Raw genomic sequence first — 15,908 nt, 5'->3', positions numbered from 1 at the left:
CATACTATTGTGAAGAACACCGTTCGGCACTAATGTCTTCAGATAAAATATCAGATGTATGGAAACATCTGCAATGTGTTCTTCACTGTGTTCTTCACTTACATGATCCTGTGTTTACTGTGTTTACTGTGTTCACTGTTTTCATTGTATTCTTCCATGTTCTTCACTGTGTTTCCTTAAGTAAATGCTCGATCTTGAGCAGGTAAGATACTAGTCCAAGCAACGAGCCGTTTCGAGTACACTAATACTCGAATGAGCATCAAGCTCGGACGAGTATACTCGCTCATCTCTAATATCCACCTTGGCAGTTCCCAACCCGTAAACCTCCTGTGAGCAAGTATACCTGCACCACTCTTACCTCCTAGCAATCCCCGGTTCCCACCCCTTTCCCCATCCCGTGCTCATCAAAAAGACAAATTTTACTTCATAATCCCTTTGACTCTACCTAACGAAATCCTTCCTCATGGGAGGTAAAGAAAAGATCTTTTTCCTGGTAAATCACCCGAAGTTTAGGTGGGTATAACAAAGAATACAATATATCATGTTGTGCCAGCCTCTTTTTCAAACTTAAAAAACATTTTCTTTTTTGCAATGTGCAGCTGAAAAAGTCAGGGTATGCTGTGATTTTTGAATTATTGTATATAGTCTCCACCCTCTTATGGAGTTCACGGAGGATTAAATCCCTATCTCGAGTTTATATGTCAGTTGCCACAACATCTCATGGTCACATGAGTCCATTGGGGGCTGAACTGGAGGAGGAGGAGGACAGGATTTCAACACACCAATGCCTTATGCATCAGATTAGATCAGCCATGACGCCTCTCCCAAACGTTGAAAAATCAGTATGGATTTCAACTACCTACCTCAGCCACTATTCTGATGCTGCCATCATGCTGCTTTACATAGAAGCTGATGTGAACCAAAAAAACACAGCAAGATTTTTTCGCAAATTTTTTTTTTTCAAACAAAAAATTGCTATAGCCGTACTTATTAATAGAACATAAAATCAATTAAGAATCAAATGTTTTTTATCCCCCCCAAAAATCTAATACAGGTTAAACTTCTGTTTAACCTTCTGTTTTGCGCTCTTCTCTTGGCCCCTATTGTAGTTTCCATTCACATGGGGGCTATTGCCTTACTCACAAGTAACTGCATGGCAAAATCTAAGATGTGTTTTCTCATTGTATTCTGCTTGAATGTGTTGAACATGCTTGAAATGATAAATAATCATTTTATTGTCAAAATGTAAAAATTCTAAATAGAATTTCCATTTTGTTTGAATTCTTGTGAAATGCTTAAAGGATTACTCACATAAGTGATGTGTGCTCTACCACTGGTAAGTTGATTTATACACTTTTGGGTTTGTTTCACCGACTGTTCTGTTACTTATGCCAAATCTAACATTGCCAGTTCTTGAACATTTTTGCTCCCCTTCTTTCAAGTGCCATCATTTTAAGATTATGTTGATGCCACTTTTGAGAAATGTTAAGGTTGTTTTTTCATGTATGCTTGGTTTTATCTTTAGCCTTCCTGCTCATGAAAGTGTGGAGATCACAGGGAGCATACAATAGCCAGTGTGTCACATGTCAAAGCCATAAGTAGAGACTGTCTGAGCTATAAACATGGAAAGGAATAGGATCTGCAACTAGTTTTGCTGCTCTGGCAGTGGGCTCATATGCAGTCATCGAAACCAAAGCAACATTTGTGTACATGAGGCCTATAAATGCATTATGTCTGGTTGTAACAATTTTTTATACAATATATCTCAGGATATGGTGGTTTTATTGTCATGTTGCAAATATTTATTGGGAGAGGGGCAGGTGCCATGATCTTGTCCACCTAGGGGACCAAAATGTCTTGTTCTGGCCCTGACTGTTTCCCTCAAGCACTTGTAGTACTGATGCTTTTTTGCTACTATTGACTATGGACTGTGTTGAGGTCTTCAGCTAGCACCAAGGTGTATTCAGCACTTCTATATTTTGTCTATATTTTAACAGAAAACCTCCCCAAAACATCTTAGATATAAAATAAATGGAAACAGTAGAGTCCCCTGCACCATGTTTCAAAGGGAAAACGCCTTGCACAAGGCGACAGAGATGTAGCAGTATTCAACTACTGTAATGTCATGTCACAGTGTGATATCAAATCACAAAAAAAGACCATTGAAACCACTGAAAAGCGGTTTACTTGACTCATTAGCGCTGGTTTCTTATCCTTGGCAAGACAACTCATTAGTTGTTATGTCAAGCATTGCTTCATCTGTAGCAGGATAACACATGTAACACTGTACATGACTAATTGCCCCTCCTCGCTTCTATTGTAATGTGCTCTCACTCAAAGGCCTTTTTATAGAAGTCTAAATGCCTAGGTATACCAGCCTATATTTAGTAAAAAGAGCAGTAGTAGCATTTTTATATACTATAAACTTTACTATTTTGGTATTGCTACTTGTTCCAGTAATGCTTTTAATTTATTTTAGATTTATTCTGCTTGAAACTAAACCGCTTTCACATTCTAGAATCACCTTTAAAGAGATCCCGTCATGCAAAATAACCCCCCTAGACTAAATATATTTTCATAAACTGCCATTAGAGAGCATTGCCTCTATGCCTTCATTGTCTCTCTACATGCCTGTAAACCTAAGCAATGAGGTCCTAAAGCTGTATGCAAATGACCTGTGAAATGTCCAATGAAGCATTAGCATATTCAAGCTGTCCACTCTATTCATGAGTGGGAGGCACAGCCACACCCCCAGTGCATGACTGACAGCCTGTATAATGATGTGAGGCTGTATAATGATGTGCTTCCTGGTGCTGGTGGCCACGCCCCCTGCAGCCTGTGTGTGCATGTGTGTGTGTTTAGGAGAGATACAGCAGCTCCAGGAAGCCATGTTACAGCAGAACATGTCAGATTCATGTGTAGCTGATGTCTATGTCTCTCACCTGTATATTAGGAAGATTCAGCATGTCAGCAGATGACATACACACACTAGCAATGCTTTACTATACATTACACACAGACATGAGCAGGGGGAGGAGAGGGGAGGGGTAACAGGGGTGACATCCTGCCTCTGACCATGTGACCAGCCTCATTTACATGATAAAGAATAGATGATTTTACAATGAATAATGTATGAAATAACTAGATAAAGGCTGGGATGGGATCCATGTGAGCTGCTCCAACAGGTAGTAGTGACAGGACAAGTGACACAGACCTGATGACAGGTGTCCTTTAATGTTAAATCAGATTCCACACTGAATTCCTGTAAAAATCTATATGCATGTGTGCAACCACACAATATTCTAAAAAGTTTGCTATTCATTTCCAGTGGCTGAAAACTAAGCATCAGCCATAAATTCCTTATGTCAAAATAGTAGTCAATGTTATTGTAAAAATGTACTTTGTCTGAAATTACCACACATCACATAAAATTGTATAAATTTTCCCATTGGACAGACATAAATACAATTCCAGATTGATGTAAGTAGTTATCTGACAGCATGGCTGTACCATTTTATGCTGTGAAGCTTGAGCATATGTATTGCAGATACTCTGCTGTATTTATTGTAGCCTGCAGCTTGCAGACATCTGTCAGGTGTATGTTATTTGCTAAATCAGATACAGCGTCACATCAGCTAGGTTTAATTTTAAGTACAAAGACTTAACAACCAAACAATGAACAAAATATCATTGTATTTACAGAATAATAGCTACATATGATTTTCCAATTTAACATGTTTGCTAATAAACTCAGGAAACATGAATATCTGTTTAGATGCATAGAAAAACAGTTATTCATGGTGCTACTCACGGTATAAGACCAGTCAACACAGTCTTAGAAAAAGTCCAAAGAAATAGAAAAAAACATTTCACTATGATCGGAGCAATGTAACGCCCCGGAAGAAGCCTTGCTGGCGAAACCCTGGGTCGGGCGGACATGATAGCTAGCGTTCCGCTATTTGATTTGCGATATGCAAACTGACTCTTGTGAGTATGATGAACTTAAATAAATTTTAACCTTGTTGGAACGTACCACACCATCTGCCTGCATATTTTCTTCCAGCTACAATATAATTAAAGGAGGATAATGAAAGTGCAATGGTGCTAGTCTGAGTGGTGACATACTTTCAGCAGGAGAAACTGAGGATTGGTGCTGTTCATCTGTGGTTAAAGATGGAATAACGAGGGAGAAGAAGAATATTGGGAGCTCCGGTCATAGTGAAATATTTTTCTCTATTTCTTTGGATGTTCAGATGCAGTAGATTTCCAGTGTTCACTAAAATGAATGAAAACTGATCCTAAAGAAATCCTGGAAATCCATTATACTATGTAAACTATGTGAGAGATTTATCTGTACTTCTTCACTATAAACTAGTATAGAAGCACTGAAAAAATTGTGATTTCGTGTGCAAAGCACAAAAATTATTAGTGCAGGTCATTAATATTTTTTTGCCCATTAAAGCTCTTCATATCCATCAAACTTGATCCCAACATATATTATAAAATGAAAGTCAGTAAAACGTCACAAACTTAAGATAATTATCAGATTTGGGTGAATTTTCTTAATGTGAATTTGTCACCTTAAATGTATGTGAAAGGCACAATCTTTCAGCTATAGTGTCCTGTTAATAGGTATTTAATTAATATAAATGTTCCCAAGTATAACTTGGTTAGGACCTCAAGAATGTTATTTAAGGACTAGCATACTGTAAATTACTGTACAGATTATCCCAATGCAATATCTTTTATATGCAGACATTATATTTACATATATTATTATTACACCTCATCATAAATCATCATTAATGAATTCTAAGTCAGCGCTAGAGGCTTACAGAAGCTGCTTCCACAATGAGTCAATGGTATCAGTGATGGGAAGACAAAGTAGAAATCGTGTGATTTAGGAAGATTTTTTTAAATTTTTCTTTGTTTTTCTTAGGAATGTGGAGTTATAGTAAAAAGGTTTCTTAGTAGATTTGATTCTTAGTCTGAAAAAGATGTATGTCCGTTGTGCCCTGCAAATTGGGAAACTGGCAAACAACACCCTGAAAATCCAAAGTAACTCAAAAGAATTTGGGCGCAGGCTGTAGTAAATTAGGCATCTCCGCCTATTATGCTCCTATTATACCCTCTTGGTATGATGGTGGTGAAGAGTGGTAAAACTGGCATGCAAGACATGATAAATATGCCCCATAGAGTATTGATCCAGCATGAAGCAAATTATTATCCGTTGCAAAAGTTCCACAATCTCACTTCTGTTACAATAAAGAATCCCTGTCTATGGTGATGGTAGAACTGCCTCTCCTCTACGCATAGAGGATGTCCTCTTTCTTATATATGAATAACTCCCCACACGCGGGATTGGCTGTAGAAGAGCAGGGGGCGTGATGGGTGTTTTCATATATTTGAAAAGGTCACATGGAGTAGCTGTTCCCCAAGGGTGGGAGGGAACTGCTCCTTTCCAGACCCTCCCATTTGGCAACTGCCTAGTCACACAGCAGATGCTAATGAAAGGTACAATATAACATATCTTTTTTTCTGTAAAACCAATTTTTAATACAAAATCACTTTGGCAGCGTATGTACTATGCTATGTGGGGACTGGGGGAGTGTTAAAAATGGCTCTCCTGGTGACAGGTTCCCCTCGTTCTCGAGCAGGCGAAATATTCGTCCGAGCATCAAGCTCGGACGAGTATGCTCGCTCATCTCTAATAAAGGTCCAACAGTGCAGTTCAGGTCTGTTAATACATTATTAGTACATATTATTATGTTATTACATATTTTTACAATGATATAATAATATTTTTAGATACTGTTTGTAAAATATCAATCTGTATATTTACATATACAAATAATCTTAACCCTTTAGGGATGTGGCCTTTTTTTATTTTTGCATTTTCATTTTTCACTCATCACCTTCAAAAATCTGTAACTTTATTTTTCCATGTACAGAGCTCTGTTTGGGCTTGTTTTCAGCGTAACAAATTGCACTTCATAGTGGTGGCATGTATCATTTCATGCAGTGAACTGGGAACCAGGAAAAAATACAGAATGCCGTGAAAATGATGAAAAAACGCATTTGTGCCATTTTCTTGTGGGCTTGGATTTTACAGCTTTCACTGAGCGCCCCAAATCACATGTCTATTTTTTTATTTGGTTCAGTACGATCACGAGGATACCAAATTTGTACAGTTTTTATAATGTTTTCATACATTTAAAAAAATGAAAACCTTCTGTACAAAAAAAAAATTCTTCATTTTGCCATGTTCTGGCACTAATAACTCTTTCATACTTCAGTGCACAGAGCTTTGTGTGGTGTCATTTTTTGCGACCTTTGAAGAGGTTTCTAATGCTTTTGTTTTGAGGACTGTATGGGATTTTTATCACTTTTTATAGCATTTTTTATATTTTTCAGAATGGCAAAAAAGTGGCATTTTCGACTTATTTCCGTTATGGGTTTAAATGCCGGGGAAATTCGCTAATATATTTTGACAGATCGGACATTTTGTGACGCGATGATATCTAAAGTGTTTACTGTTTATTTATATTTATATCAGTTCTAGGGAAAGGGGGTGATTTGAACTTTTACTTTTTTTACTATTTTTTACTTTAAAAAAAAAAAAAATTACCATTATTTTAGATCCTCCAGGGTAATTTAACCCTGCAGGTTGTGACTGCTAATACTATATACTGCAATACTACTTTATTGCATTATATAGCTATTTTACTATGATTTTTAATAGCCTGCCCTCTGCTGGCTATTAGAAATGAATTACACATGGCAAGCCTACGAGTCTCAATGAGACTCTAGGCTGCCATAGCAACCGATTGGGGCCCTCCGATGACGTTCCAGGGGGGCGGCGATCGGCCATCCAAGATGGCGGCGCGCATATAACAGTAAGTTAGGTACCACGGTCAGGTTCGACTGCGGCACTTAACAGGTTAACTGCTGCGATCAGTGCCAGCACTGACCGCGGCAGTGACAGACAGGTTTTGGCTTTTTTATACAGCCATTACCCGGAGTGTATGGAGAGAGCTCAGCTCGTGCGGCATACTCCGTTTGCCGCACGAGGACGATACAGTTCGTCCTCGGTCGGCAAAAAGACAAATATTACAAGATCAAGGATTGTAAACCAAACATACAGACAAACAGGTATGTGCCCCCTCTGACAGGAACTCCAATGGAGCCTGGAGCACCTCAGGCTCATTTCCAAAAATGTAAAGCCTTTTCTTTTTAAGCCAGGGCATCAAAAGATTAAGGGAACCTACCACCATGGATCTACCTATAAAGGTAGATCAGGTGGTAGGTGCATCTGCAGGATGGGAGGATAGCCCTTTTAAGGGCTAATCCTCACGTCTTCGCAATCTTTTGATAACTTTTATTTAGCTAATGTGTACATTTTCTAAAGAGGCTACTGGGGCGTGGTGTAGCCAGAGTTGAGGCTACACGTCGAGGCTACTCCATGCCCCAGTAGCCTCTTTGATCCTCCTACTGTATAACTTTGGTGCATAGCTCCTCATAGCTGCGTGCCTTCATCCGTGAAGCCTGCCATCTGAGGAGGAGCTGCGCGCTGAAGTTATATGGTAGGAGGATCATAGAGGCTACTGGGGCATGGAGTAGCCGCACCATGTAGCCTGAGCTCAGGCTACTCCACACCCCAGTAGCCTGTTTAGAAAATGTACATATTAGTGAAATAAAAGTTATCAAATAGATTGCAGGGATGTGAGGATTAGCTCTATAAAGGGCTATCCTCATGTCCTACAGATCCACCTTTATAGGTAGATCTGTGGTGGTAGGTTCCCTTTAAAGAACAGCAGATTCTACCAGAGGGGGTGCACACCAGTATCTCAGTGTGCTTGGTTTACAATCCTTGATCTGGTGATAGATGCCCTTTAAAATATAACATAAAATGCTGGGCTTTAGTTTATAATGTACAGCACTTGCACCTTTTATTCAAGTAGAACCATTTGCCTTTTGTTTTTTGCTTCAGTCAAGCACAGCCTTCTGATTAAATTTGTTTGTCACACCCAGCTGCTTATATGTATGTTCTTCCATACAATTCTATCATTTCTTATGAAGTGCAATTGGTCACACCTGAAGCCTCATAAATTCCATCTTCATCTTTAATTGAAATTCAAATATACAATAAAAAACAACAATAAACTTGGGCAGACAATATTCCAAGATCCACTTTCAAAGACATACTAAACTAATGGTTCATTTTCAACCTTTCCTCAGAAGAGGTCAACCATTATTTTCTACTTCGAACAGAAACAAATAAGGTATATAATATCCTGATAAAACGTGATGAAAATGAAAATGTGACTCATGTAATAGAAAACTATAAGGTTCAGAGGGCTATAGCATGCCACACATTTGAAGAGAAAGATAAAGCACAAAGGGTGTGAAGTATCATTGGTTTTTATATCAATCTGTACCGCTGTTTTAGTATGCGGCACAACACAAGCGTAGTTCAAGTCACAAGGAGTGCAAAAAATGTTTTCTGCCTTTCCACTGCTTGCACCAAATTCATCACACTTGCATGGCCATAGTAAGTTTTCACAATAGTGTAAAATTTCTGACTTTCCATTTAGGCACAAGTTTTGGAGCAAATTGCCTCCAGTCACCACCTTGGTCTATGTTCTCTGACATTTGAGTTTTCTTAGCGTTTTCTTATGCAACTGTGCAAACAATCCACATAGCATAAGAACACTGTCAGCAGATTTATCATGGGCAAAAAGTCACTTTCAAAAATGTGACAGGTAGCGGAGCTCCACAGACAGACATAGGAGCCGGTTTTGTAATAATTTTATTTCCTATTCAACCCAGTCTTTTAAACATATACTTTACATTAAAAAGAAGAAATCTGTTGATATAATTATTGTATATTTATACTTATATTTATGCAAGTTTTTGAACAAATGGTATGATATGCATCTGGCAGTTGGAGACAAACTGCCCAATTAACACAAAACTTTTGATAAACGTTCCAGCACCAAAAGAGCCTGCTAAGACTGCCAGGTACTCTCACAACCACAGAAGGCCAAAACAGATTGTTATATCCCCAACTGCTAACAAATCTCACTCCAAAAACTTCCAGATACAAATTGTACCCCTTGATCATAAACAGATTCAGGTACCTGAAGCAGTTTAAGGATGTTGTCAACAGATTAGCAAAATTCTTGACAGTGGGCAATTTATCCAGAGGAAAGAAATTATAACATTTAGATTAGAGATCTACTAATGCCTAAATCACATTCATATCCTCAGAGGGAGGTAGATCTGTGATGAAATTCATGGATAAATGTGTTCATAGTATCATGGTATGTAAGGCTGGAAAAAAGACGCAAGTCCATCAAGTCCAACATTTAAGCATTAAACAAATGTTTTTATTGACATAACCCATGATATTTTTGCTCTCCAGAAAAGCAACCAGCATCACTGCTCTTACAGTAAAGAATCCCCCTCTATGACAATGCTAGAACTGCCTTTCCTCTAGGGGTCACAAGCCTAGGTATAAAAAGATCTTTGAAAGATGTTATGTAAGCAGTCTGGTTTTGTGCATTAGTCAATAAAAAGACTTCAGAAAGTGTCAGATAGTTCAAATTAATATGCAATATGGAAATCAGAGGCTCTGTTAGACATCTCTGTTGCAGAACTTGTCAAAAATTATGTAAAACATAAGTTCTACATTCATGATGTTTTGTCCAGTAAAATGACAGACACTCAAACTAAAGTTCTGTTAACTGAATAAAATTAATAGCTTCTTTTGATCTGTGTTGGTGCTTGGCATTGAAATCATCAGGTGCTTATATTTCTCTGTTGTTCTTCTTCTATTGTGGAGATGAACAATGGGTGAGCGCTGTCGTGAACTAAGCCTTAGTTATTTGTGAGGAAAGATTAATGAAACAAACATGCTGGTCACATGAAGATAATACAAATAAACTCTGTCTCAATTTGAAATTGGTAAAAACCCAATACATTATTCTTCGGATTAGAATAAAGAACATACAGTAGTCAACATACTGTAATTGCAGTTTCTTCTAAACAATATTTTGGGCTGGTATTAATGTATAATGATGATCTACATATCTTTACAATTGCCATAAATGGCAAAGAATTTGTGTTTCCCTTGCTTGCTTATGGCACACCAGATCTAAAGGTTTCGGCCCCATTTTTAATCTGGTAAAGAACTTGTGATGAGGTCAAATAAAACTTACCGGCTGTGTCTTAAAGGAAACCTACCACTGCCCGCATGATGTAATCATGCGAGCAGACCACCCAGTAGGCTACTTAATGCTGATGCCGCCACATAGTTTTGTTAGGCTCGGCGAACTTTAGTTTAGCTAAAAAAACTTACATATTTCTTACATATTTAAATGAGCCCTCCGGTGCTACCCTGAGTCATTTTCGGGCTGGCGATGGCTTCCGACGGCCGGCGATAGGTGCCGAGAGCTTGGTGCCATCACGGCTCTCGGCACCTGAAGGAGGAATAATTAAACATCGGAAGCTATCGCCAGCCCGAAAATGACGCAGGGTAGCACCGGAGGGCTCATTTAAATATGTAAGAAAATAGTTTTTTTAGCTAAACTAAAGTTCGCCGAGCCTAACAAAACTATATGCCGGCATCAGCATTAAGTAGCCTACCAGGTGATTTGCTCGCATGATTTCTTCATGCGAGCAGTGGTAGATTTCCTTTAACTTGATTAGAGTGAAAACAAACAAGATCTCCCATTTGACTGTTGTCGCTATTTTGTGTAGTGGGGAAACGTGTTTACAAATTTCCAGACTCTATTCTTCTGCTACATAATCCTTACTTTCTTAACCCAATCCCTCATTTACTGTCCTTCCTGCTACTGACTTTATAGAATGCTTGTTACTTCTTCGCTCTCATACAGAGCTTGTACAATTTGGTGTCCCACAAACTCTTCTTTCAGGACAAAATGTTTTTAACATTTTCTGTTTTCCTAATTCTCCAACACCATCCCTTACTTGCTGTCCCTTGATCCACCCCACCACTAAATTTATAGCAAGCAGAATATTACCTCCAGACTGTTAAAGGGAATTCCTAGATTCTTATATACACTTACGATAACAAAATAACACATTCTCTAATTAATTGTTATTAATAAAACATACAGCATTTTACAGATATAATTCCAATCTGTCTCTATCTGTCCTGGTATTTACAATTTTGGTTGTCCCTGGATATGACCGTAAATCTTCTGACTATGGTTGGATTCTTCTCATTCTCCTGTTTGCACACTGCAGTGCTCTCTGTCTCCTGCCCCTCTATCCTCAGACACAGGCACTTCCTGCCACCAAGCAGCGTGCATAGGTTTACTCTACAAACTACAGACACATACAAACACATAAGGTCCACCGAGTTGTCTGTGTGTTTTATTGATTAGGTGAGTTAGCAGAGCTGAGAGGGTCATCTCATGAATCTCATCCTCTGATCTGTGATCTGTCTCATCTCTCTTTTTCACTATCTCATAGCACACAAGAATCAAGAAGTAACTGCTTAGAGAGTCATCGCTCAGACTGGAATTTTACACTGACCATCACTGAGTTATAGGAGTTAAAACAGCAATATACTCAGTAAAATTGTAAAGTAAAAGGGTTAAAATTATATTTATTGTGTAAACATCAGTAGGGATTACAATTTGAGAACTTTCTTTTGTGGGCAAACTCCTTTAATAATGGGACCAATCAAGTACTCCTATTGGTAGTACAAGCAAAGTGCAATAAAGTCAGCACCAAAAAGCATGTTTTATGCAACAACTACTTTATACATCTTTAAATGTCAGCATCATAATTTTCTTGAAGTAGCACAATTCATCAAACACTCTAAAATGTGGGCATCTTTGACTTAAAGGGGTTTTTCCATCAAGTAAGTTAGGCCCTATCCACAGGATAAGGCCTAACTTGTTAAGCAGTGGGGGTCTCGGTGATGAGACCCCACAGAACATTAGAATGAAGGGTCTGATGGAGTCCCAGCTATTTCCCTTAGACCCCTTGTTGCTCCCGGAGATAAGTGCAGTAGATGGCCGCTTATTAACATTCTACTCCATTCATCTCTATGGAGCTGATGGAGATTTCCGAGTGCTGTAAATGAATGGAGCAGAACGGTCATGTGTGGCCGTCTGCTCTGTTACACTCAAGGAGCGACAAGAGGCCTGTGGATAGGGCCTAACCTCCGTGGTTGGGAAACCCCTTTAAGTTATATATATTCATTTTAACTAGCCCTCCCTAGCAAGCCAACTAAAATATAACTTTTATTATTCCAGCTTAAAAAAATAATGTAAGGGGACTTTTCTTCAATGTGCTTGCCGTCAGAATAAGTAAATGTTAAAAAAGCTGCCTGTATTGTAGAGCCTAGAAATTACTTTTATGGATCTCTTACTCCTATGGATTTATTAATTAGATGGATATATGATTAATGTTTTACTAGTAACACTATCCAGATTATCACTAGCAAATTATGTGCCCACATCCTAGTGCACATTTCAAGGATTTGTATTAAAAAAAAAAACAAAAACATGATTTAAGACAGAGTAAATTAATTGAAAATACAGGCAGCATACGTACAAAAAAAGGTTTTAGGTTTGTTCTAAAGTTGAATTTGCATGTGAGATGGAACTGGTATACTTTATAATTGTAGCTCCAGACAAAATGTCTGTTTTGTAAAGCAATGCATTTCAATAAAAATAAATTAATAAAGTCCCCAAAACACCATTGGTACGTGTATAAATCAAATAAGGTAGATAAAACACTAAATTACAAAAAAAACAAACACATATTTGGCATCGCTGCTTTATAACAAACTTTACAATAAAGCTGAAGCATTATTGGAACCACACAGAGAACACTGTAATAGAAAACATGGAAACATTGCCAAAACCTCTGAATTTGCATCAAATACCTTAACCAAAAATGTTTCATAAAAGCGATCAAAATAGGTATGTTCCCAAAAATGGTATCACTGAAAAGAATAATATCATAAGATTTATCAAGACTCTGCACCATCATTATTTTTTTAAAGCACCTGTCTGATCAAAATGGCCACTATATCCCATATTAAATAACCGGAAGGGTGTAGTTTCCAAAATCAGCAAAGCAGCTAAAATCTATTCCACAAAAATCTTTAGAATCCAATCCAGAATAAAATACATGCTGTATATTTATGTAATATTACATTTCCAGTTTATCTAACATTGTTTCATTATAATCACCAGAAAACCCATTAATTTAACAGGTCTGTGAAATTCTCTTTTTAAGGGAAAGATATAACAGAGATGGATTCTACATACTGAAAGCACATGAGAGATTAGGAGACAAAGTACTACATAGAGAGCTTTGCAAATGATGGGTATGTCTTTAAGTCTGATATAGTGTTGTATAATATAACAATCTCTGTAATCATTGAAAAAGTAAAGCCATGTTATTAAGCTTTAACCATTTAACTGTGATAGCCATACAGAAACAGTGGGTTTCTCATTTTTTACTTTATTATAAATTCTGAGATCACTGAACTATAAAGGTACATTGAATCTTTTGTTATTTTTATACTTGTAGGAGCAACTGTATGTTACCAATCATATGAACCAAGAAGCAAACGTTTTGTATCTCCTGCTTAGTGTATTTAACACCCACAGTAGTCTGTGCTGTACCTTGCTCGTGTGAAGAGGAAAGTTCCAGACAGAGGCAGAGATTGTGCTGAATATAGTAATGGCTTTAAACTCATTCACTTCAATATAAATGGCTTCAAGACATTGGACACTTAATTCTTGTAGTTTAAGCACCCGGACATACATCCTGTATTTCCTGGAGATTGCATGGTCTCAGAAGCAGAGCTTGTGCAATTGCTAGCAGAGCCCAGCTGTATGTGATGGCGGGGCCTCTGCGGTGATGGCTGGGATTGCAATACTCCTGATGAGGCTGGCTAACCCTACATACAAGCTAAACAGTAGAAATCGGAAACATCTGATATGTTCTAACAGGAGGATTATTCATTGATCTTTCAGAAATCTGTGATATAAAGATTCAAATAGGTTTCTTTAGTTTTTCTTGTTTCTTGTTTAAGGCATTTTCAACCATCTACATAAATATTTATAAAATATATAGCAGCAATGTTAGAAAACAACAACATATGTGAAATACTATAAATATTTATACATAAATGTAGTATAGTTTTACCTTGCCAACATACTGAGGTTCTGATCCTATGTGTTCTTCTAAAACAAAGAACTGATTCCATACCCATCCACGTTTTGGCCGGTGATGAACTTCTGTTTCTCCTTCTATGTGTTTGGTTTGATTTCTGGTCACTTTTAAAGAATTGTGGTGGGTTGTTCCATAACATCTCTGCACAAAACACAGACATACTAGAACTGGACATATACCAGATGAGCTTGTAATTCTCATGGTAGAAATTGTTCTCTTCTTAGCAGAATTGTGAATTTTTAATCCAAATCTCTTGGATGTGCTTGGTTTAAAGCTACAGCGTGTCTGTTAAAACAGTCCAGCAAGGCCTTCTGTGAGCATCCATTGTTTTATAGATTTGTAGATAATTAAAGTTTGTTATTTACATCCTGAAAATATCTGTCTTAGTGAAGTCTCTGTGGAATTCTTTTAGATGTTGTCCAAAAGATGAGCATCTTGGATCTAATGGAGAGAAAATAAGAAAAATATCATGAAGATGGTAGTTCAGCTGTTTCACTCACTATTTTAGGAAGTATTGATTACAGAGAAATACATAATATGAACCTTTAATTTTAAATAATAAATGAGCATAATGTATGACCTTGTTATCTTTGTGGATTGATTTATGGACATTACACTTTTACAACCTATAATATTCTATATTTTGCCCATTTTATAATATTTGTAATCATTTATTTTGTGAACACTGTGGAATTTTGCATATCTTTATTGATTATTTAACAAAAAGTAAGCATTATTAGTAAATACTGTTTTAGGTAGTTTCTCTGATATAAATATTATATCAATATTTAGACAAGTGCCACAATTGAAAATATATTAAATATGAATTCAGTTAGTTACAGCCAACACTCCATGTTTTCCGATGCCAGCCCAGCACTGATCTTGAGCTGGGCTGGCATCAGCTCAGCATCCAATATATTGTTATAAAGCGTTAAAACCCTGCATGCGATCCCAGAAGATATATATATTGGATGGAGATTTAAAAATAAATCGAATTAATGTACAATAACAATAATCCCATTAGTTAAAACAATATGCCGTTTGTAAATTTGCACCTCTTCTGTGTTAGATAATCTAGGTTTCTTTAAGACAAGTTAAAGAAGAAGTTTAATATTTTGCTAGAGTTGCTCAGATAATGATTTTGAACAAGTGTTACTCTATGGAAGGTCTAGCAAAGCTCTTAGTTAATTACAATCCTCTCACTGACAACCAGTAATTCCACAGTCTAGTGGATAAAACCACTGTGTCAATATGGTATTGTAGAGAGTAGAGATTGTGAGTTTAAATCCTGTCTGCCCAAAAAATAATTTATTGGAAAACATTAATTAATTTAGAGACCTTGTATCAGGGGAAGCCCTCATAGATGTTTAAATACAATGCATGGGCAGATGAAGGTATTTCCCCATGAAATGGTTCATGCTCTGCAGACAACCTGGCACATCTGTTAAAATGATTCCCTCCCTCTCCTCTGTGCCACATATGCTCAGAGAGAATAGAGCAGCAACACTACAAAATAAATTTATAAAGTACACTACCTCATATTTTAATTAAATAAACATTTTTTTATAGTTTAGTTACGCTTTATGTCTTAACACATGCTCTTTTATGTGTAGGTCTGATACTTATATTTTATATTCTATAAAGTGCAGTCTGTGTTCTTATTTATAATAATTTCAGAGGAA

General features: G+C 37.2%; 1 protein-coding gene across 2 annotated transcripts in view; it reads right to left on the bottom strand.

The window, feature by feature from the left end:
• LOC140133101 (cadherin-18-like) overlaps positions 1–15,908 on the bottom strand; it is a 332,044-nt gene that overhangs the window by 232,411 nt on the left and 83,725 nt on the right. For both annotated transcript variants that reach the window (XM_072152759.1, XM_072152760.1), the window contains exon 2: positions 14,200–14,667. In XM_072152759.1, coding sequence (XP_072008860.1) covers positions 14,200–14,427 — 228 coding nt within the window. In that variant the 5' untranslated portion in view covers positions 14,428–14,667. The remainder of the gene's footprint in view (positions 1–14,199; positions 14,668–15,908) is intronic.

The sequence above is a fragment of the Engystomops pustulosus genome, chromosome 5 (assembly GCF_040894005.1).
Source record: "Engystomops pustulosus chromosome 5, aEngPut4.maternal, whole genome shotgun sequence".
Taxonomy (NCBI): Eukaryota; Metazoa; Chordata; class Amphibia; order Anura; family Leptodactylidae; genus Engystomops; species Engystomops pustulosus.
This window is presented reverse-complemented; position numbering and strand designations above follow the sequence as displayed.